General features: G+C 42.5%; 1 protein-coding gene across 2 annotated transcripts in view; it reads left to right on the forward strand.

Moving 5' to 3' along the window:
* LOC130186368 (netrin receptor UNC5D-like) overlaps nucleotides 1-20,924 on the forward strand; it is a 156,208-nt gene extending 135,284 nt beyond the window's left edge. For both annotated transcript variants that reach the window (XM_056403457.1, XM_056403456.1), the window contains 9 exons: nucleotides 980-1,129; nucleotides 1,576-1,794; nucleotides 2,699-2,783; nucleotides 8,004-8,175; nucleotides 11,692-11,922; nucleotides 15,114-15,263; nucleotides 16,737-16,901; nucleotides 17,146-17,324; nucleotides 19,426-20,924. In XM_056403457.1, the coding sequence (XP_056259432.1) occupies nucleotides 980-1,129; nucleotides 1,576-1,794; nucleotides 2,699-2,783; nucleotides 8,004-8,175; nucleotides 11,692-11,922; nucleotides 15,114-15,263; nucleotides 16,737-16,901; nucleotides 17,146-17,324; nucleotides 19,426-19,624 (1,550 nt within the window). In that variant the 3' untranslated portion in view covers nucleotides 19,625-20,924. The remainder of the gene's footprint in view (nucleotides 1-979; nucleotides 1,130-1,575; nucleotides 1,795-2,698; nucleotides 2,784-8,003; nucleotides 8,176-11,691; nucleotides 11,923-15,113; nucleotides 15,264-16,736; nucleotides 16,902-17,145; nucleotides 17,325-19,425) is intronic.
* The last annotated feature ends 258 nt before the right edge of the window (nucleotides 20,925-21,182 follow it).

The raw sequence follows: 21,182 nt of genomic DNA on the forward strand, positions 1-21,182 counted from the left end.
GAAGCTTAATCTAAAAAGCACATCGTGTATTTATTGCTTTATTGCAAACATCAGTTTGCCCTAAGCAATAAACGCTCACTTAGAACATATGGTAACAACCGCTGTTTGTGTTCCAAACAAATTCACATTTTAACTCTCATCTGTTATTACTGAGACCTTCTTTACTGGCGCCATAACTTAAGAGCAGGCATGGCATGGCATCATAGGCTGTGTTGGTGTTATCCTACATACAACAAATCCTCAATGAATTATTCATGATTCCAAAATTAAAAATGTAATTTATTAGTGTTTCACTTTTTCTTTTTTCGCTCAGGCCCCCAAATGGAGCATTTGTGGTCCCGTGTGTCCAAAACACTGGAGCACCAGAGCTCAGAGGCGGGGTGTGTTCCGTGCCACAGATTGAGGCATATTTTTACAAGGCTGGCATTATGGGTCGCCACAGCAACAGCTCTCAGCGGGGCATAATAAAGTTCATTTTGATAACACAGCAGGGGGCAGGAAAAGCTTTAATCTTGATCTGTGCTCCCCTTGATAGAGGGGCTAAAACAGCCAAAACTGGCTGCAGCTACAGCAGCATCCACACCCCTGCCTGCAACCACTGAATATAACTGTAAAGAAAACTGTTGATATTCACACACTAAACAATTCATACTGTAATTCAATGTAAATATTTCTGGCATTCAAGCATTATCACTAAACAACCAGCCAATGTTATTTTCCATTTTGTCCCTTAATTTTAATTGAGACATTGATGCAGTAAGGTTTCTGCCATTTTTGTTTCCATGGTAATAATGATATCATAGCAATAGCCACAGTAAAACAAAAATAATTGCCATCACATACTCTTTAGGTTTTTATTTGCTGTTTACATTGATTTAAAGTGTTTCTCTCCAGAAATGTAATTGTTACTTAAAGATATCTAATGACAATAATTGACAATGTGACAGTAATTCCTTTTTTGTCTTTGTGCGTCTTGCAGCGAACCCCCTGCTGATCAATTCCTCCATGCAACCTGATCTGACAGTGTCACGGACGTACACCAGCCCCATGTGTTTCCAGGACTCCATTGACAAGGAGCTGATGGCCGAGCGCTCGCTCCTCGACCCGCTCCCCGATCTCAAGGTCAAAGGTCAGGAAATAAAACTGTTATGAGAGCCCGTGTCTGTGCTAGTCGACTACTTTTGGAAGGGCTAGAGAATTACAGAGTGTGCAGCTCTGCAGTAGCAGTCAGAAAGATAATCCATCCTGCTTTGAACCTGTTTTTCTTCCAAAGCAATCTCTAAGAAAAAGCTTTCATACAAGGAAAGAAATGGTCATGACCTTGGAGGGCATGACGAATTTGCTATACGATAAGCCACATCCCCCTTAGCTACTGTTGCTACACGTGTCAAAAAGTTAGCATCTTAACCAGTCGATGATCCATGTAGAAAAAATGTACGATGTAGATTCCTTTGTATTTTCAAGCTGTATGTTTCCTCCTTTCTGTTACATGGTGGCTATACTGATGCCATATTCCTGTGTGATCTGACTTTGTTTCACTGCAACAAAGTCACAGCTGCTCCCTTGTATCTGCAGGGGTGGCAGAAAGGGCAGAGTACCATGTCATGTCCCACCCTCAGACATTTCCGAGGGGCCTGGCTCCAGACTACAGAGGAGTTGCGGTGGGAACGACGCTGGGCAGGAGAAGTAAAAACCTCTTCACTCCTCAAGTCTCTCTGACTCCCAGCAGGCCTCTCCACAAAGCAACGGCAGTCTTTGGTCATGCTGGAGGACGGCTGGTTGTTCCTAACACAGGTCAGCCCAGTGCAGGGCAGTTTGTGCATTCAATATGTTCCCGTGTGAAAGCTGAAATTCCTACAATGAAGAAGTAAAAAAAAAAAAAAAATCACACAGAAGCTACAATCTGTAACTTAACCACAGCAGCGATGATACAGAGAATCCAGCGCTGCATTTTGAAGTTGTTTGACCTTGTCAATGTTGGTCCGCAGTGAAAATGTGAAAATGTCATCGATCGACCAAGCAACATTGAGATGAATATATTATTTACTGAAGTGATGAAGTTAGACAGCGTTGGCATTTTTAACCAACCGATGGGTCCTGACAAACACAATCTACATTTCTCAGAGCAAGAGAAGTGTTTCTATAACCGCAGTAAATGCATCATTTGGAGTGTTTCACAAGATAAATCGATTTAAAATGTGGAAATTGTTGATTTCAGCTTTAACATTTCGATACTGTACAACTGTAAAGAAAATGTTAACAGGTCTATGTAAAGTAAAGCTACGACGCTCAGTCAACCAGATTATTTCTGCAGCGCTGTCTCGTGGCCAACATTCATCATCCTGTCCACTGAGGGGCTTTATCTTCTGCGGCGTAGATTGGCAGTAATTGTTTATCATATAGTAGAATATGGTGTTTGTGTCTAAGAAAGAGACAGTCTCTGTGTGTGTGTGTGTGTGTGTGTGTGTGTGTGTGTGTGTGTGTGTGTGTGTGTGTGTGTGTGTGTGTGACAGAAACTGCGTGCAGCATCGATTCACAAGGCACTTTGGGACTTGCTTCCGTCACCTTTTTCTGGGGCCATCACCTCCCTGGCTGTCACCTCCAGTAAAGGGACCTGACAAGCGAGCAGGTGTGCGTGTCATGTGTGTGCATGTCTAGCTGTGTGTTGATCAGTTCTTGCATACCTCCCTCTCTGCAGGTATCAGTCTGTTGGTGCCTCATGGGGGGATCGCAGAAGACACTACCTGGGAAATGTACATGATCATCAACCAGGAAGACAGCAGGTGAGGGACCCTCACTGAGGTGGTGCAGTCTGCTTCTTGGGCTGCTCTCTTTTAATCTTTAAACCCGTCCCGCCGCATCTCCCCACCCTCTTCCTGCCACGTCGTCTCCTCCCTTTTCTCTGCCGAACATGCACAGATACACACATGTGGAGAATACGCAGGTACATGTGCTGTACATGCACAGTTTACATGCACACACATACAGATGCAGACATATTCCCAGCCCTGCATGGGGTCCTTGCTCATATTTCTGAGACTACAGGGGAGGACACGATGTGTCACAAATACACATCACGCAGCTGCAGACAGATACCATTACTGCCTTAAGCAACTGTCTCAGCAGAGGAGGATGCACTCCATGACTCTTGTGGCCTATTTTGTGTTTGTAGATACAGCTGACAATATCTCCCTCCATCGTGACTGGTTAGAGTGGTGAACTTTGTAAAATCACGACGATAGGTGATATCGATTTGGTTTTTGGTTTGATGGGAACGAGATATGCTACAAAGTTTGGGTGATTATTGCCTGCCAGCAGGAGTCTATTTCTGTAACTTTGCCGTCGAGATTTTCACAAAGCAATTACTCAAGGAGAAAATGGAGTGACAGATAAGATCCGTTTGAAAAGGAGTCTAATACCTTTGACTTCTTTGCAACAGAGACTCAAAAGCTATGACAACCAGAAATCAGTTTTTGGACATGTTCTTGACTTATAGCAGACAGTATCACCATGTCAGTATGTCTGCTAGAGAGATATCACTCTAACAACACGGCTAACTGCCTGAGCTTCTCAGTGAAACTCAATTTTTACGTCCGACATTTAGTGCCATCTGAAATTCAGCTATCATTTCACCTCACCTCTGCCCACCCATTAAGTTGCCACAGTCGTCTGGGTAGAGATACAGATCAAAGGTCACATATAGGCTGCGGCTCAGAGCTCAGTTAGCCGGCTTGTTGTACACTCCCCTGCCCAAAGTCTCCCCCATTTCAGCCAAGCTGCTGCCCTCCAGGCTCCTGCTTTGCTCTGATAAGCCTGATGCTGTTTACTTCTCCGGCTGTCGGTTAAGAAGCTGCAGGAGCTGTGCACCGCTGAGCTGTCAGTCATAGCCTATCTTCTGACAGCCGCAGAGTCCAGGGGAGAAATTGGATCCTTTCTTCCCATTCAAACCCGGGCCATCTACATAAGACGATGCTTTCCTCTGCGAAGAATAGGAATCGATCAGCTCTGGCTCGGTTTCAGGTGTTCACAAGAGCTTTCGTCCATCCTCTGGGCTTTTACAAGGATGTTTTGCGTGTGATCTTTTTCCAGCTCAGCAGGGGTCAGTGGGTAGTGCAAGGACAGAGACCCAGTGTGTGACAAAATATACCTAATATGTGACTCACACAATTCAGATTGAATGAGCTCAGCAGTTTAATCCTTATTTTCTGAGCATCCTTTTGCAGGGAGGCAACTACTACTCTGCAGTGTCGGTCACACCTGCCTCAGACTGAGCTTCCTTTTAAAGTTTTGGTTGGTGGTTGTTTTTGGTGTCATTTTTATTTGGTCTCCTCCATTAGTATCAAATGAGTTGACCTTGCTGTTTGGCTGCTAGGGGGCAGTGTAACAAGCTGTTAACACGACATTGACATTTTACTACCTTGTAAAGTTGTCATAGCTAATGTGCCTAATGAATGTGTAGTTAGTCCAGTATTCACACCGTTGAGCTTTGTGTTGGTTCCCACCATTTTATAGGGGAAATACTTTGTTCTGTACCAGCCAAGTTCTCCATTATGTCCCCCAGTAATTCACTAAAGCCACTTTTGCACTTGTCAAAAGACCCACTAACATCCGCTAAGACCTGCTAACATTGGGCTTTTGTCTGCAATGGAAAAGGGTTGATGTTTCAGAATCGATGTAAAACACAAAACCCTTTTCAGAGCACAAACACTGTGACACACCTGCGGCGCACGCTGCCGCTAAATCAGAAACACTCGGTGATGAAAGAGTGAGCTGCAGCCCCAAAATAAGTTTTAAAAACACACAATCACCAATCAAAGCGTCTCAAACGGAGGCTCCAACACATTACGGCAGCACTATGGATCCATCCTACCTTTCTGCATCGCAGCTAGCAGCTCAATCTTTCTCCCCTGCGTCTGTGTGTGTGTGTATGTGCTCTGTAACTGCTTGTGGTGACACTGAGTGTGTCCTGTCCGGCAAACTCGACTGGCAGCGTAAAAGGAGTCAATCTGCTCATTTTGGTGTCAAAAGGGTACGACTCTGTCTGTCTCCTGTTTGCTGCTGTGCAGATAACATACACTGGGATTTTAGAGCTTGTCCACTAAAACAGCTGCCTGCTGTAAAAAACAATGCTGATGAGAGCGGTGAGAGCGAACCAAAAAAGTACATTTGTTGGAAATAAAATCAAAACAGTTCATTAAAAGATGTTAAAAACCTGTGGGTAACTGTAGAGTCTGCTGATAATTCTCTGTGGGTTTGTCCCTAAAAAAATATTGATTAGTGCAGCTTTAAGTAGCTAAAGTTGGGAAAAGTATTTTGTGGTTTGACAGAATCAGATTAAGTATTCCTAGTTTACACCAAAGCTATCGAATGTTTACATTGAGTGGAATATCAAAGGTGAACTCTTGGGGGCACCAGTGCATATCTGATAAATTGCCTCAGGTGAAGTCAATTTGTTTGACCACCTGGCTGGTATAAAATGCTAACAGTAACTGTTGATAGTCTGTTGATGTTGAGTATTGACAATTGACAATTTAGTAATAAATGAAAGAATTGTTGACAGCTTTTGTGGGTAGTACTTCTTCAGTAGAAAGTGCTGTTGTACCAACACTGTTCAAATCGTCCTTTATGGATTATGTCCAGAGTAACAGAGACTCTGACGCAGGGTTTTGCCTTTGTCTAGTTTTTTGTTTGTTTTGTTATTAATTCTGTTATAAACTCTAGTTTCCTGGCTGTGTAACTCCACGCTGCTGTGAGAGCTTGAAAGACAGACTGTCAAACACCAATCAGGCATTGTGAAAATGATTTATTTATAATTGTGTTCTGATTAAATAAATGAATGTCACACTGGAAAGTGTCATCTGAGTGAAAGAGGAATGTTGTTTGAACTGTATATATGAGACAAAACTTAACTAATAACCCCAATCTACTATCTATACTTTAACTATCATCCTGGAGTGATATTTCTTTGTTCTAATAACCGCAGTCAGTGATGCTAAGTAACCATCTTTAATCTTTGCTCACGGGCAATCTGGCTAATTACCATAGTCTCAGCAGCAGGTAACCTTGGTTTCCTCTGAGCCTGGGGCTGATTAGCACAAAAGTGCAGCTGCAGGGCCACGGTGCTGTCTGGATGTGTGATTTTATTTTTAGACAGCAGATCATAACCTCTTTTAATTTTTTAGTGTTGATTGGTAACAGCATAATGAAGAATAAAGTTTCACACCAAACTTGGCACCAGAAACTGTTAAAACAACAGGAACCAAACAACTTCAACCACACAATGTGCCACGTGGGAAAGCTAACCTCTCAGCATGCCCTCACACACACGCACATACATACATACACGTACTCAGCACATCGTCACTTTCTCAGCTCCGTCTTATTGGCGTGCTCTTTACAGGAAATTGTTTCAGATGGAAACTAGTAGAACTAACAGAACTCCTCCAGTGCTGTTGGGTGTACTTGTTTTTGAACTCTATGGGAGTAAAACAGGGAGGTTTGATTACCTGTACCTGTGTACCAATTGAATGCTGTTTTCTATTAGTACTAATTGTCATAGAAGCTAAAAAAAAAAACTTACCCGATTAATTTTGGCAACTATTTTGCTAATGGATTCATTGTTTCAGTCTTTTTCAAGCAAAAATAAATCCAAATATTTCTGGTTTCAGTTTCTCAAATGTTACATTTGCAGTTTTTCTCTAATAGCCATCCGTTATTCGAATATGTTTGGGTTTCATACTGATGGTTGGACAAAACAAGACATCTGTAGATGTCACCTTTTTCTCAAGGAAACGCAATCTTCGCTATTTTAACGAATGAATAACTGAAAATTGAAATACAGAAAAGTAAGTATAGTATAGTGAAATAAGTGTTAGTTGCAGCTCTAATAATAAACTGTTTTTGCAGTCGGTATACAAAACCATGCAAATAATAATAACGATATAATGGTAATAATTAAGGCCAGACAACTGCAACTTTTCGATGCCACAGCAGTAAAACTCCACAAAGATAATAAAATAATTTTAAAAAAGGTAATGAGATAATAAAATGTTTGTTGAAAGATTTAATGCATTTTTATTTGTTTGTTTTCTAAGATTCTCTTGGAACTTCCCCATCTCTATCTTATCTGTGGTTCAATAGTGTTCCTCAACATCAGCTTATTTAATATGCATACTGATTGTATTTAATGTTGTCACTTTTCTGATATGAATAAACTAAATACTAAAAAGCTGCTTATTAATATTATGTATCATGGAATTGGGACACATCTTACTTCCAATGTCTTAACTCATTTCCACTCTGTTGGTGTTTTTCTGTATTTGTGTACATACGCGTGTGGGTGCACGCACACACATTTGTGATGCATCTGTGCCTGCATGTCAGGGTCTGTCCCCTCTGCAGCTGCATTAATGATGCTGAGAAATATCCATGCTGCTCCAGTGACAGCGGCACCAACATCGTGTCCTGTGTATGTGAGGTGTCCAGCCGGGCCAGCTGCATGACTGATGGTGGTCCCATCGATTGCTCTCAGTCTTCAGGGCTTCCAGCCAAGATTGGGCCCCTGGCCAAGAGCAGCTTGGCCCAGCTAATCTGTCACCAGGCTGGCCAGAGCAGGCTTCATAAGCTCCATCGACCCACGAAGCTTACACGCTGTGTGCTAAAGCCTGTCCTCTCCAGCCCCACTGTCCATTAGTCTTGGTGCTTTAATCTTCCTCTATCTGTGTGTCTGTGTGTCAGCTAGTCAGGGATTGATTCATTATGAGTGTCCAAGGATTTGAGTTTACTTTGTTCAGAGGCAAGGGTCACACTCTGCTATCTGAATGCTTGATTAAGCAGTGATTCATTAGTAGTGAGATTCTTCTTCTCATGTTTATACACTCTGAAACTCGATAACTGTTTGCTGTTCAAGAGAGCAGGGACAGAAAACAGGCTTAATTTATCCTGAATAATGGTGATATCATGAGATTTGTTGTTTTAATACGTGCCTTTACCTCTGTGTGCAGCACTTTGTCTGAGGACGGGCCAGAGATCTTTTTGAGCCCTGCAGTCACGTATGGACCACCAGGCCTTGACCTGTCCTGTCCCATAGCCTTGACCATAGCCCACTGTGGTGAGGTTGATGCTGGCAACTGGACCATTCGACTAAAGAGACAAATGCAGGACAACAAGTGGGAGGTGAGCGGTTTCTCAAACATGTACAAAACACACAAATTTCACCAGCACGATCTGTCAATACGATCTGAGTTACTTTGATGAAAATTTTTCATCCTGCAGTGGAGTCATGCGAGCATGGAGCCGATTTCAGGGTTGCCAGCTCAGATTCATCATTCTGCATAAAGTTCAGCCTTTCCAGCTCTACCTCATGCTGTCACACGTCCAAAAGAAATGTCAGACCAGATGCAAATGATGGCTATTAGTCATTGAAACTTTCACGTCTTTCACAGTAAATGATAGTGGTATTTTTAAAGTATTATGAGCAATTCAGAATCTGTGAATTCTGAATAGACGCTGTTCAGAAAATTTGAACAGAACAAGTGAAATTTACATAAAGAGGAGAAACATCTATACACACTGCAGATGTTGCTGTATGCTTGTTTGTTTTTGTTTATATGGCAAACTGTATCTGAAATGTTAAAATGGTTTAAAATGAAAAATAACTATTATGGTTCCATTGTGATTGAGCACGGTAGAATTTTGTTGACAGGTCTAGAGTCTAGTCCTGCTCTATATGAAAAGTGCCCTGAGATAATTTCTATTATGATTCTACACTATATGAATGACATTGAATTGAATAGAGTTTAATAAGTGATATTTGAAATTTCAGTGGCCTATGAATGATCTCTCTTTGAAAGTAATTATCATACAGGGACAAAAAGTATGACTGTCAGAGAAATGAATATTTAAGCTTTGAATCTGGGTTTATGTGAATCTCAGAAAATACTATACACCAAATAGATTGAGCTATTTCAACATTATTATTTTCATCTTTATCAGAAAACCGATTTTATTTTATTTTTTTGTTTTTATGCTATTTAGCTTTTTTGAAAATGAAATTTGCAGACACATACAGTTCAATAAAAACTGCTAAAAGCTTAAAAGAGCAGAATGCAAGAATTTGCAGCATATTACCATAAAGGTGAGGTGTCCACCCCTAGAGTAAGAAATAAGGAAATGCACTCTTTGGTCTCTCCTCCATCCTCCTCTTACATTGGCCATCAGGCATACCAGCACAAATCCTGGTGGGCTGCCACATCGGTGGGTGTGTACCTGTCATTCGGGGTGCGCATGAGAGCATGCTGGGCTACTCACTGGCTACTCACAACCAAGTTTCAACCCCCACCCTCACGTTGAGCCAGCGTTAGCTTGAATAGGGCAGCTGTTGAAATGTTGCCAAATCTGCACGGATTAGTGAATAATGTTTTCCACACAGGTTTACATTGAAATCTGATAATTTAACATATTGTTTTTTGATTTCACTCCCAGTCTTCCCAGAGACAGGGAAGGTAAAGTGGTGGCAGGAGCAGAGGACGAAACACAAAAGGTTGAGATACATGAGGGAGAGGGAGAGCAGCCAGAGCAGCTGCATCGATAGCTGAGCTTGAGGAAAGAGTGGAGGAATGTTGCCAAGAGAGGACGGCTGCAACACAGGTTTATAGCCTCGTCACTGTTACCACTTTTTCATCCTCTCGTCAGACTGAGGACAGACCGGACGCTACAGTGGTTCACTATCGCCTCTTGAAGTGCAGACTGATATTACGAGACAGGAGGTGCAGGGCTAGCTGGTTAGCATGTTAATTTCTGCAGATATCCCTACAACACAATACATAGATATCTTTGACATAAAGTCAAGAGTTTTATTTCAACACATTCTGTTGATAATCGTAGATAATATTTGAATATTTTAAACTAAAATAATTCTGCCTACTCCAGTCTGAAAACTCTGTGTGAGGTCAAAAATAGATAAAGAAAACTGTCAAGTGTGCTTTTTAAAAAATTTAATACTTTATTCCTCTAAATGCATTATAGTGCTATCTCTGTGATTGCTGCCTTTTTCTCACATCCAGCTCTTTCAGTAAAATAACACGTCTGAAAAGTCCTTCAACTTTGCCCTGTAGAGCTACTTCACAGTCTCACAGAGGACTTGTTCAGACATCCGACTTGAATCCAAACACCCTCTATCCTTTTTCTGGTGCCTTCTCGGCAGAGTAGACATATCTAAGATGCTCTTTTAATGTTTAACTAACCTCATCAAAAAGCTGAGGGGACCTCTTCGCGACAGAGTGACCCCCGCGCCACCATCTGCGCGTGACCTAGGAAGGCCTGTGGCTCTCTTCCAGCCTGGTTCTTTCACTCTGTGTGACATTTACACAGATGTAATTTGCCAGCAGACGTGTTGCACAAAAGGGAGCTATCAAAAGACTCATCACTGATGGGAGCTATATGCCATCAGAAAGGAGAGAATAGCGGAGGGAGTCATCGGAGAAGGAAGAGATAGACAGAAAGATACAGACAGGTTCGGGGAAAAGAAGAAGGGATGTTCTCCAAGAAAATACAAAGGTGTGACCTGTCTCTGTCACTGTGAAATAATGAGCCCTTTATCTCAGGAAGGATGCTTACTCAAACCCTAATCTCTGGAATTAGTGATATAATGGGAAATGGAGGTCTCTCTCCCCCGTCTGCCTTCCTCTTTCTTTCTTTCTTTCTCCCCTCTTCTCTCTCTCTCCGTCTGCCTCTCAGTGCCATTCCCATTAAAGCTTGCACTTTTGTACTGCTAGAGTTTGACTCCATCATTTCTCCCCGGCTGCCTGGCGGGGATGAGCTATGTCATGGAGATCCTTCATGTCTGCTGCAGCACTAATGGGGCGGGTTTTTGGAAGCTGTGGTCCACTAAATTACCCTGCGTTGCTTTATATTCATTCAAGCAGGCCATATGCAGAGGGGACCTGTGGGTCACAGTTAAAGGTGATTTAGGGAGGATTGAGCTCGAGATGAGGAACAATTGGCCATTGGATCCAACTGCAACCTGCTAATCCATTTTGTCAGTGTTACTGTATCCCCATCTGTTTAGTGAGATGTGTCATTATTCATTTGGCCCTCGCTCAGTTTGCTCAGTTCCTGATCCTATGTGAGTCTGTGTATGAGGGAAAATTTTCAATTTACTGTCTGTGAAGTGTCTAAATAACATCCCTAACAACAATACAGTCACTTGTAAATATTTAAATGCCGGATCCATGGCTCTCTGCCGGATCCATGGCTCTATTTTGCAGTCACGGCTCATTACTTGACTGCAAAATATTATTATTGTCTGTTTTTGTACAGGTAATAATGGACAGAATAATAAATCTTGCCTGATCAATCAAATGTGCAAAGTGGTGCATTACTCACGTATCACAGGCATGAATGTTCATCTTTCAGTTTGATGGTTAAATTAAAGCCCCTTCCTCCCTCTGCAAGCACATTCTTGGCTGTAATTGAAATGTTAATAATCATGAATCAGCAGGCTTAGCTCCACTGTGTATAACTGGGTGCTGAATCCTCAAAAATCAGAGCTCAAAAAATCATCTGCAAGACAGCATCCCAGTATTGAACTGTCATGATTAACCCTGAGATGAACTGCTATGGGCTCAAGAGCATCTGTTTAATGCACCAGAACTGAATCTGGTCTCTCCTGATGTATCCCTGCCTCAACAGGAAGTGATGTCCGTGGACGAGGAGAGCGCATCCTGCTACTGTCTGCTGGAAGCCCAGAGGTGCCACGTGTTGTTGGAGCACCCGGGTCGCTACGCCCTGGTGGGGGAGCCGCTGAACCAGGAGGTGGCCAAGCGGCTGAGGCTGGCTGTGTTTGGTAGTCCGGACACTAGCAACTCTCTGGGCTTCACCCTCAGGGTTTACTGTGTGGACGACACGCCCCATGCATTTCAGGTATGAGGGAAAAGGGAGGATATAGAGGGAAGCGATGAGGAATCAGGAATGATTCAATGTAAAGAAAGAATGATAATGTCTTAGTTGCTCCCAAATGAATAGTTTTGTTTTGTCAAAATTTCAAAAACATTGTTTTTATTTTACTGCCACCTTTTTAAATGAGGGGTCGTACAGGATGATTTTCTTTTATTCACCCTGCCCATAAAACCACACCCACAAAGTTCCACATTAAAGAAGCTATTTGTAAGTTTTGCTAATGCTACATAGCTAGCATTAGCATTAACAGCTGTTTATTTACCAGTCTAGAAGAAACGTGAGTTCAGCCTCAAACTTCATTCCTTTACTCTCCAGCGATAGAAGAAAAACACCAATGTTAACTTTTGTCTCTATAACGTCTTTTCTTCTACTGAAATTAGCACGCTAACCAGCTAGCCCCGGCCCATCTCGTCATCTTCCGATAGCGACTCACTGAGGCATTCAATCTGCGCTGAAGATGTAGCGCTGCTCAGAGGGCGTATTATAACATCATGTCTTGTAAACGCAACAATAGCCAAAGCTCAATCACCAGCACCCGCTCCCGGCAAGAAACTACATTCAGCGGCAGAATAAACTTGAAAATAGCTAAGGGGCTACAGCCATGTGAGCAGCCGTGCTCTGAGCTAACTGCTAACATCAGCATGCTAACGTGCTCACATTGACAGTGCTGTCATGCTGGTGTTCAGTGGGTAATATTTACTTTTGTGACCATTGTACGGTTTACATCAGCTAAGGCTTTGTGGAATGTCATTATTTTTGCAGGTATTTTCTACAGAGGATCCCGAAAAGTCAGTAGGATACATCTTCAGGGAACCATGAATGTCTGTACAAATTTTCATGGCAGTCCTTGTAATACTTGTTGACATTTTTCAGTCTGGAACAACCGGCATTGTCTTCCATACAGCCACTCTGCAAATGTGGCTAAAAATATGAATATTTCCAACAGAATTTTAGTATATAATGTGCGATAAGTATTTTATATAAGAGATGCTAATTGTAGTGTTTGGTCTGGCTGGTGGTTTCGCCTGGAAGAACTGCTGCCTGAGTTTTTTTTTTTTTTGCGCTCCACTGAAGATCTGCCTGTTCAGTAACATCGCCACTGGGAGCTGCCTGATGACTTGGAGACAAAGAGGGACTTTTAATTACAAAGACAACAGATGCTCTAAGGTTGCTTCTCTGCCCTTTCTCTGCGTAATTTAATTTGCTCTCTGTTAATTAAGCACATCTCCGCATTGCATTCCATGCGACAAGTATCTGAACACATTGAAATGAGAAACATTCTCAGATCCAACCCCAGTTCGTCGTCGTGCTCCTCAGTGGTGCTTTGTGAAACGTTTACCCTCCTCCTCCTCCTCCTCTTCCTCGCGGTTTGGGCTCACTCAAAAAAACACATATATACCTCTTTTTGTTTCAAGCTCCAGCAGCCATAAAATACTTTTTGCAAGAGTAATTTGTTTCCTTTCCTAATTAGAAATACACAAACAGCTTTTACTGAATTAGCGCTGTTAGTTGTCCCATAAAGCCATAGTCCTGCTTCACTTGTGGCTCCATTCAAGAGGTAGAATTGCATGTGAACAAAGAGAAATTGGATGTAGGTGCCAAGAGCCAATTCACTTCACCTCTCCATCAGTCAGGCATGGTTATTTGTTCATTTGTTCTTTTTTTGTTGGCTTTTGTTTGTGCTTCATACGACAATTAATTTCCCCTGTGAGCTTGAAGCAGGAATCGATCAGGTTCAAGGCAGCCTGTATGCTTTGCATTTCCCTTCTCTCTGTGCTGTGTGACTGAGAGGATAAGCAACACGCATACAGGACTCACGCCCCCTCCTTCGCCTTGCATCCCCATGATGCAGAGGATGTAAATACAAACATGCAAGTACACGTTTACACATGTTATTCTTCTCCAATGACCTGGAAAAATTTCAATATCATGAGGCAGGAGTCCAAAAACTGCAATACTGACAAAAGACTGGTGTTCTCTGTTTATGTCTTGTCTTTGTGTGCAAGCAGTGTGTCTGACGAGCAATTTTTTTTATTTTTTTACCGCTCTCTTTATCTTATTTTTGAGGCTCTAACAGTGTTGGTTTGTCACTCATGCAATTTGTCCTTTGATCCATTTTATGGCTGGTTACCTGTTGTCAGAAACAGTGGCTCTGGGGGGCCGCTATTGAGCAATTCAATTTTTAGAGCCCAATCACTCTGGGTGCGTTTTGAAAGCACAGTGCACCACTCTTTTATTTTTGTTTAGAGTTTTATTTGTTTTTACATCATGGTCACAGCAGCAGATAAAAATGGAGGCTTCCAGGGTGCACAAGCAGCGCACACGTCACTTAAAACCCAAGAAAAATCTTCACTAAAAGTATACTGTGTGTATTTTTGTTCCATGTAATACAGGCACACATTTCTGAAGCTGGTTTTGGGGAAATGGTTCTCTTGGATGTTTTGGGAAATGGAAGTTTACAGCCACTGTATTTTCAATATTGGGGTTCAACTAATTGCTATTTTCTTTATCACATAATCAGCCAATTATTTTTCAATAAAATGTCAGAAAATCAGACATCCCAACGATGTCTTTGGAGGCTCAACTTTATTCCTTTTCTCGCCGATCGCTGTCTTCAGTGGTGGAAACCAACGGCAATGTTAACTCTTTTTTCTATCGCGTAAAGTTAGCCCGCTAACCAGCTAGCCCGTCTCGTCACTTTCTGATACTGAGTCACTGCAGCCTCCAATCTGCCCTGAAGATGTAGCGCTGCTCAGAGGGCGTATTACAACCACTCATCTTGTAAAACGTAACAATGGCTGAAGATCTTGTCAAACGACAATCACCGCCAACTGCAGGAAAACTTACAAATAGCCCCTTTAAGAAACTAATGATTGTCAGCTCTTTTCAATTTGTCTTTTTTTGTTTAATTAAACTCTTCACCCTCGATAAATCATTACAATGGGAATCAAAGTTGTCTGTGTTTTCTGTTTATTATAAATTCTTGATGAATTATCAGTCAACAGAAATGTTCTGTTGTACATGAAATGCTGTGTGCTGAGAGTCCCAGCTTGGTACAGTGAGTGTTTCAACCATATAAAATATCTACCTTTTTCTTCTACTTCCCTAACCCCCACCCCACCTACTGAAATACAACCCATACCTTTCCTTATCAGGAGGTGGCAGTGGGCGAGCGCAGCAGGGGTGGGCGGCTGCTGGAGGAGCCTAAAGTGATGCTGTTCAGGGGGAACACTTTCAGCCTCCAGGTGTCCATCCAGGACGTCCCACAGTTACTCTGGAGCATCAAGCCTTTCACCACCTGCCAGGTAGGCAGTCTCTAACTGTGAGTCAGCCTCATCTGGAGCAAAGGAATGTAAAGCGGCGGGCAGGTTTACAGCATGTGCATCTCAGCTTTAATTTAAAGCGAGCAGTGCTTTGTCAGGGTCACAGATCAGGAAAGAAGCTGGGACCTTCATCTTCCCAGCCTCCTCTGTTCCTCCGTCAGAACTCTCTCCTCCACCAGTTTCCCTACTTCTCACATGGTCACATCAAAGCCAAAGGACAGCAGCAAGGGCACAGCACGATATCACTAAGACTAGCTATCTCACCCACACACACACACACACACACACACACACACTTACAAAATTAATTATGACTGCCAGGCAGGCACACACACGCACGCACGCACGCACATCATATAGTTATCTTCCTAGGGGTCTATATGCTGCATGTTCTGCTCTGCCCTGTGATGTTTATCCCACCAGTGACATCCTATTAGCAGAATTAGCCCACCATAGTGCCTCCAGAATACCAACAAGGTTTACTTGGAGAGGGAAGAGCCACTATGTGAGGGTCCAACAGTGAAGATGACTATAGGCTTTCATTCAGACACTACTCTTGCCTGAAGGAGGCTTTTACAAGTAGCCAATCCTCCTGTCTGATGGATCTGAAGAGAGGATGATTCATCTGTAAAACAGTGTTTTTGACCTGCTCTCACTGCGCCACTGTCTGGGTCACACTGTAGTTAGTAATGGGAGTCAAAATTGGCCTTTTAGATTCCATCGGCTCTGTTACTTTAGGTTTTTCCAGCTATCACATTTGGGGGGAAATGCAGTGCAAACAGAGTAAGTTAAGGCATCTCTGTCCTAATTCCAAAATCACATATGGTTCCTGATCTAATACTCTGGCATTTACAAGCTTTATATTATCAGAATTTAGAAAAGAAGACAAAAAGTCAATAATGTGGTAAATATGGCCTGAATTTAATTCTGTGGGCTCTATTTCTATTAAAAAAAATCTTCAGACGATGATTTTCTGTCATGACATAGACTATTTCTGCTAATAATGTGGGCTTGGGTCTGTGATATTCATGGAACTAATGACTGCATGAAGACTAGCCACACTGTAGGGTGTAAAGTGAAAGAACTGTAAAGTAACTTAATTAATTTTTCCCAAGCAGCAATGAGTAAAATACCGTGTAATTTATTAAATATTTGCACAAACGACTGCGGCTCTTTCAGACGGTTAGCAGGCTGCATTTTCATCCCCCGGGGGCTCAAATGACTGGTGGTGCTCTTTCTGACGGGTAAACTGCTTGATTAGCTAGCATCAATGATCGGCTAAAGAGGCCACTCATTCAGTCTTAATTAATCATGTAAACAGCAAAGTGGGTGGCAAAGCAGGATTCAAATAACGAATGTGTTTAGCTGGGGGTTTAATGAGTTTGTTGTCTCCCCTGCCTAATGCCTCCATCGTTCTCCCTGTCCGCCCTCCGCCGTCTCCTCCTCGCCCTGCAGGAGTTCTCCTTTTCTCAGGTGTGGGCCAGTAACCAGCGTCCCCTGCAGTGTGCCTTCTCTCTGGAGCGGTACAGCCACTCCTCGTCCCAGCTCTCCTGCAAGATCAGCGTACGACAGGTCAAAGGCGAGGAGCAGATACTCCAGGTCTACACGTCTGTGGTGGAGGTGAGTGGCGCTCGTAGACGAGGCGGTGTGTGGGCAGTCATGCGCCGTGCTAATAGGTTCTTTTATTAGACTGAATAACTCTTGATTTGATTTAAGAGCTTGCTTAATGAGCCTCTCAGGGAGCTTTTCATGTATGGATTGCAAATTGTCTCGATAAGTCCCCCGTTCTTGTCTTCATATTGAAGATTATAAGCTGCACTATCAGTATCATGCTGACACCTCGCTCTTTCTTTCCTGTTACCAGAATGAGAAGGGAGTGGTTCCCTTTTTCACTCAGTCGGACTGTACCATCACCTCTCAGACAGGGTCACGGGCCTTTAAAATCCCGCTGTCTATCCGTCAGCGGATCAGCGCCACCTTTGACACGGCTAATGCCAAGGGGAAGGATTGGCAGCTCCTGGCTCAAAAGCTCCACATAGACAGGTATGAATTATAGCACTCCCATTCTTCACTTACCATTTGCCAGTTGCTGAGTCATTTGTGTGTTACGCAAGCTGCAGTCACATGAATCAGCTGGTATGTTCTGTTTAGGTGTTCATACAGAATGGTTTAATAATGACTGAAAAGCTGCATATTCTGCCCTCTCCACTATGTAAACACTGTTCCCACTTTGAATACTATTTTTATATCTGGAATTTAGGCACCGTGTCAGCCCTAATCTCCCATCACCAACCAGCCTTCAGTAACACGCCACACTGCTGATTTCATTATAGATCTAGAAACACATGCACACAGACAGACAGACAGAGAGAGAGGGAGAGATGTAACTTTAGCGCAGTCAGAATAACTGGAGAGAAGAGGCCGTGTTGTGCAGAAATCTGAAGGAAGGTCTCAGACTGCTGACAGGCCAGCCTCTGGCAAGAAAATGTGTTCATGTTAGCACTCCTCATTAGCAGCACGTCTTCATGTGCTGCGTCCTCCAGCTCCTGCTAAACTCTCCAGAGGTTGTGCCAGGTCAGTATTTGCGTAGGCTGTGTGAGGATTTTCACTTGTTTGGTGATGGGGTGATCTCTGCATGCGCCTCGGAGAGAGAAGAGCTTATAGCCACAAAGACGCCTCTCTGTCTTGCCAGTTGGAGAAACATGAGAGGGAAAAGTTGACTAAGAAACTGAGACAGAAACTATGTGATTAAGGAATTTCACTTAAAACGGGTCTGAAAACAAAAAAAGAAATCTGTGACCGAGGAATGGGAAAGGATTTCAGAGCTTTTTCAGCCCAGTCGAACACACCGAGAAGCATGTAATGGGAATGTCTCTACCTAGTTAAGCTGATTTTGGTAATTATTTCTCTGAATGTGTGGGAACGTTATCACACTGAGGAGGGAAAGTGGGATGTGGAGGAAAAGCGGGTAGAAGGCAACAAAGGAAATCCCATTGTGATGAAACAGTGCACCCTGTTGGAGAGGTGTTATAACAACAGCAGTAGTGTAAATGAAATCTGGCCTGCAGCGTGCGTTTTCTCACACAATAAACCACATGAGTTCACAGCACAAACTGTAACTAAATTTTACTGTATTGCTGTTATTGTCAGCCTTGGGACAAACTAAGTTAATTAATCTGTGCTGATGATTAATGACTGATTAATCATGAGATTTCTTTTTCTTTTTTAAAGATATTTTCCAATTAAAATACAATCTTTGCTCCGTTCCACCTCTGCATGAGTTAAAACATTTTTATTAACGTCCTCCTCCGCTCACAAATGTCTTTTGCTTATTGTTACTTCACTTGACTGTTTAACCTTCACCTTTAAGTTTAAGTTGTGCACATACAATCAGCATTTTCTGAATCACAAGTTCTTTTGGAAGCCAGTTAATCTCCAATATGCAACTTATACAAGTGTGAAATCTCCAGTGCAGAGAAAGTGGAGGTTTCATTGAAGTGAAAAATATTTGCATATTCAATGAGGGAGAAGAAGTAGATGTTTTTGTTTTTTGTTTTTACACTTTTTAAATAGTTAATTGAATTTTTGTTATTCAAAGATCAGATTTACATGTCTGGTGGGAATCCTTTTTATTTTATTTATTTATTTGTGTTGACTATAAAAAAACAAGTAAGCTGGAAATTCAAATGGCAGCAACCACTACACTGAGTTTAGTAGTTGTCACGAGGAGACGGCCACTCCTCAGCCGAAGAAAACCATGACGCAGTGTCTCCTGTTGCTCTGCTGTTTGAGGAAATAACCCTGGTGATGTCATAGTGATGTCATCTTAAGAGGTTGGGACTTACAAACCAAACTGCAGGTGTTGGGCGGTTGAAAGAAATTAGCATTTAGAAGACAGGGAAGGTCTAAGCATGCTGAAAGATGCTGAAAGCTGCTGTCCAGTTGCATGATGGGAAATGTAGGATCCGGTGTTTTTAGAGCTTTACCTTTATTAAAAACTTTTGAACGTGTCTCTTGTGAAGTTTGATCATAAACTGTGATAAACAATCACTTCATTGCTGAACTACTCATTTGTTCTCTTCAGTTACAGCTACTTGTCACGTGATCTACTTCAATATAATATTCAAATGTCTCTCGCCTGTAGGAACCTGTGCTACTTTGCATGTCAGGAGAGCCCTTCTTCAGTGATTCTGAGTCTTTGGGAAGCCCAGCACCAGGACTCGGGGGACCTGGACTCTCTGGCCAGTGCCCTAGAGGAAATTGGCAAAGTCCAGTCCCCCACGACCACCACACATGGCTGCAGCAGAGAAGAGCAGGACTCTGAATTCACTCAACTTGGGTAAGGCAGGTGCACAGCAGATCAAATCATGATGAACCTTTACTGCATGAACACTGATGACCAGGTGTACTATCTGCTAACCTATGGTGAGAAGGAGGAAGAGGAGGAGGAGGAGGAGGAGGAGGAGGTGCAAAGGGGGCAGCAGGGAAACCCTGTTTTGGACTGTTACTAAAGGAACATCTCTGCTAAACCTCTCTCTGCTAGATGGCACACACAGACACACTGGAATCATGAAACAGCTGAGACAAAGCGTTTGTGTACCAACAAAAACATTTTGGAAAGGGGTGGAAATATCCCACACCCATATTTGATTGAAACATGTCAACTCCTTGTCGCTTCAGAGGACAGATTTGATAACCTGCATTCAAGGATTATGGGTAACCATGTGAGGAGGACTCTCCGTTTGGGAAGTGTGTTTTAGACAAACTGCCAATCAGGCTGGTGGTGTGACCTTCCCAGGATCGGATGGGCTGGCACTTGCCGTCAAACAGTCCTCTGGGCTGTCAAAATCTTTGGTGTAACGTCATTATGTTGTCATTCATTTCCTATATCTCCCAATGCTTCTTTTTTTTCCTGCACCGTGTCTCCACTGTTACTGCTGGAGGTAGAAAAAAAACAGAAAAAAAAAACAGAAAGCAAAGAATATTGGATGTTAATGTTGTCAGAACATCTTACCGTGGGGTCAGAGACGCTGACAGTGATTGTCCCCACGGATTAGCATTTAAAAGGATCTGATGATGTCCACGTGCTAATTAAACAAACATAAGAACGTTCAAGAAATGACTTTTGTAAAGGCTCTTAGAGTGACGTGCATCACATAGATAACAGTCATTTTAACAAACGCCCTCATGCACAAACACTTTCAACCCCATCAGCAGAACATGCTGTTAAAGCCAAGGCTGCAGAGGAGAATAACTTACCCAGCTGATCTGTGCTGCATCTGGCAATGCAGCCAGAGGTGCACCGCATTCCCTAATGTCTATTAATCAACTTCTGGTTGTTTTGGAGGAAAATTAATTAATCAATCAATTTAATTAATTAATTTTCCTCGATTTTTGATTATAAAGTGTGACTTTTGATGTGTGGCTTCGCTGGAGCTGTCTTTTTTTTTTTTTTTTGGATCACAGCTCGGAGCAAATACTCGGACATCATTATCTGCAGACACTCTGTTCAAGTAAGAGGCTGGTTCTGCCTGTTAGAGGACAGACGAGAGGGAGTGAGAGTTGAAGAAATCCTGATCAGGGAGATCCCCACGTTCAGTTGCTCCACCCGCCCCTAAACTTAATAAAGTGACTTTGTGTTGACCTCTGTGTTGGCTCTCTCTTTTTATTTACTTAATGAATTTAATTGTTGAAAGCTAGTTACAGTAAAACTGTATTCAGCAAAGAGATGAAACAGAGACCCATACAAAGTCCAATGTAAGGCTGCCCCCACCCAAAGATTTTGCTACAGTCGACTGGTAGTTGTTAGTTCAAGACATTAGTCGACTAGTCGTTGCACATTTATGATGTTAATTTGATTATTTAAATGTATATTTTTGGGGGGCGTCAGAAAAAGGTTTT

This window comes from Seriola aureovittata, chromosome 18 (assembly GCF_021018895.1).
Source record: "Seriola aureovittata isolate HTS-2021-v1 ecotype China chromosome 18, ASM2101889v1, whole genome shotgun sequence".
Taxonomy (NCBI): Eukaryota; Metazoa; Chordata; class Actinopteri; order Carangiformes; family Carangidae; genus Seriola; species Seriola aureovittata.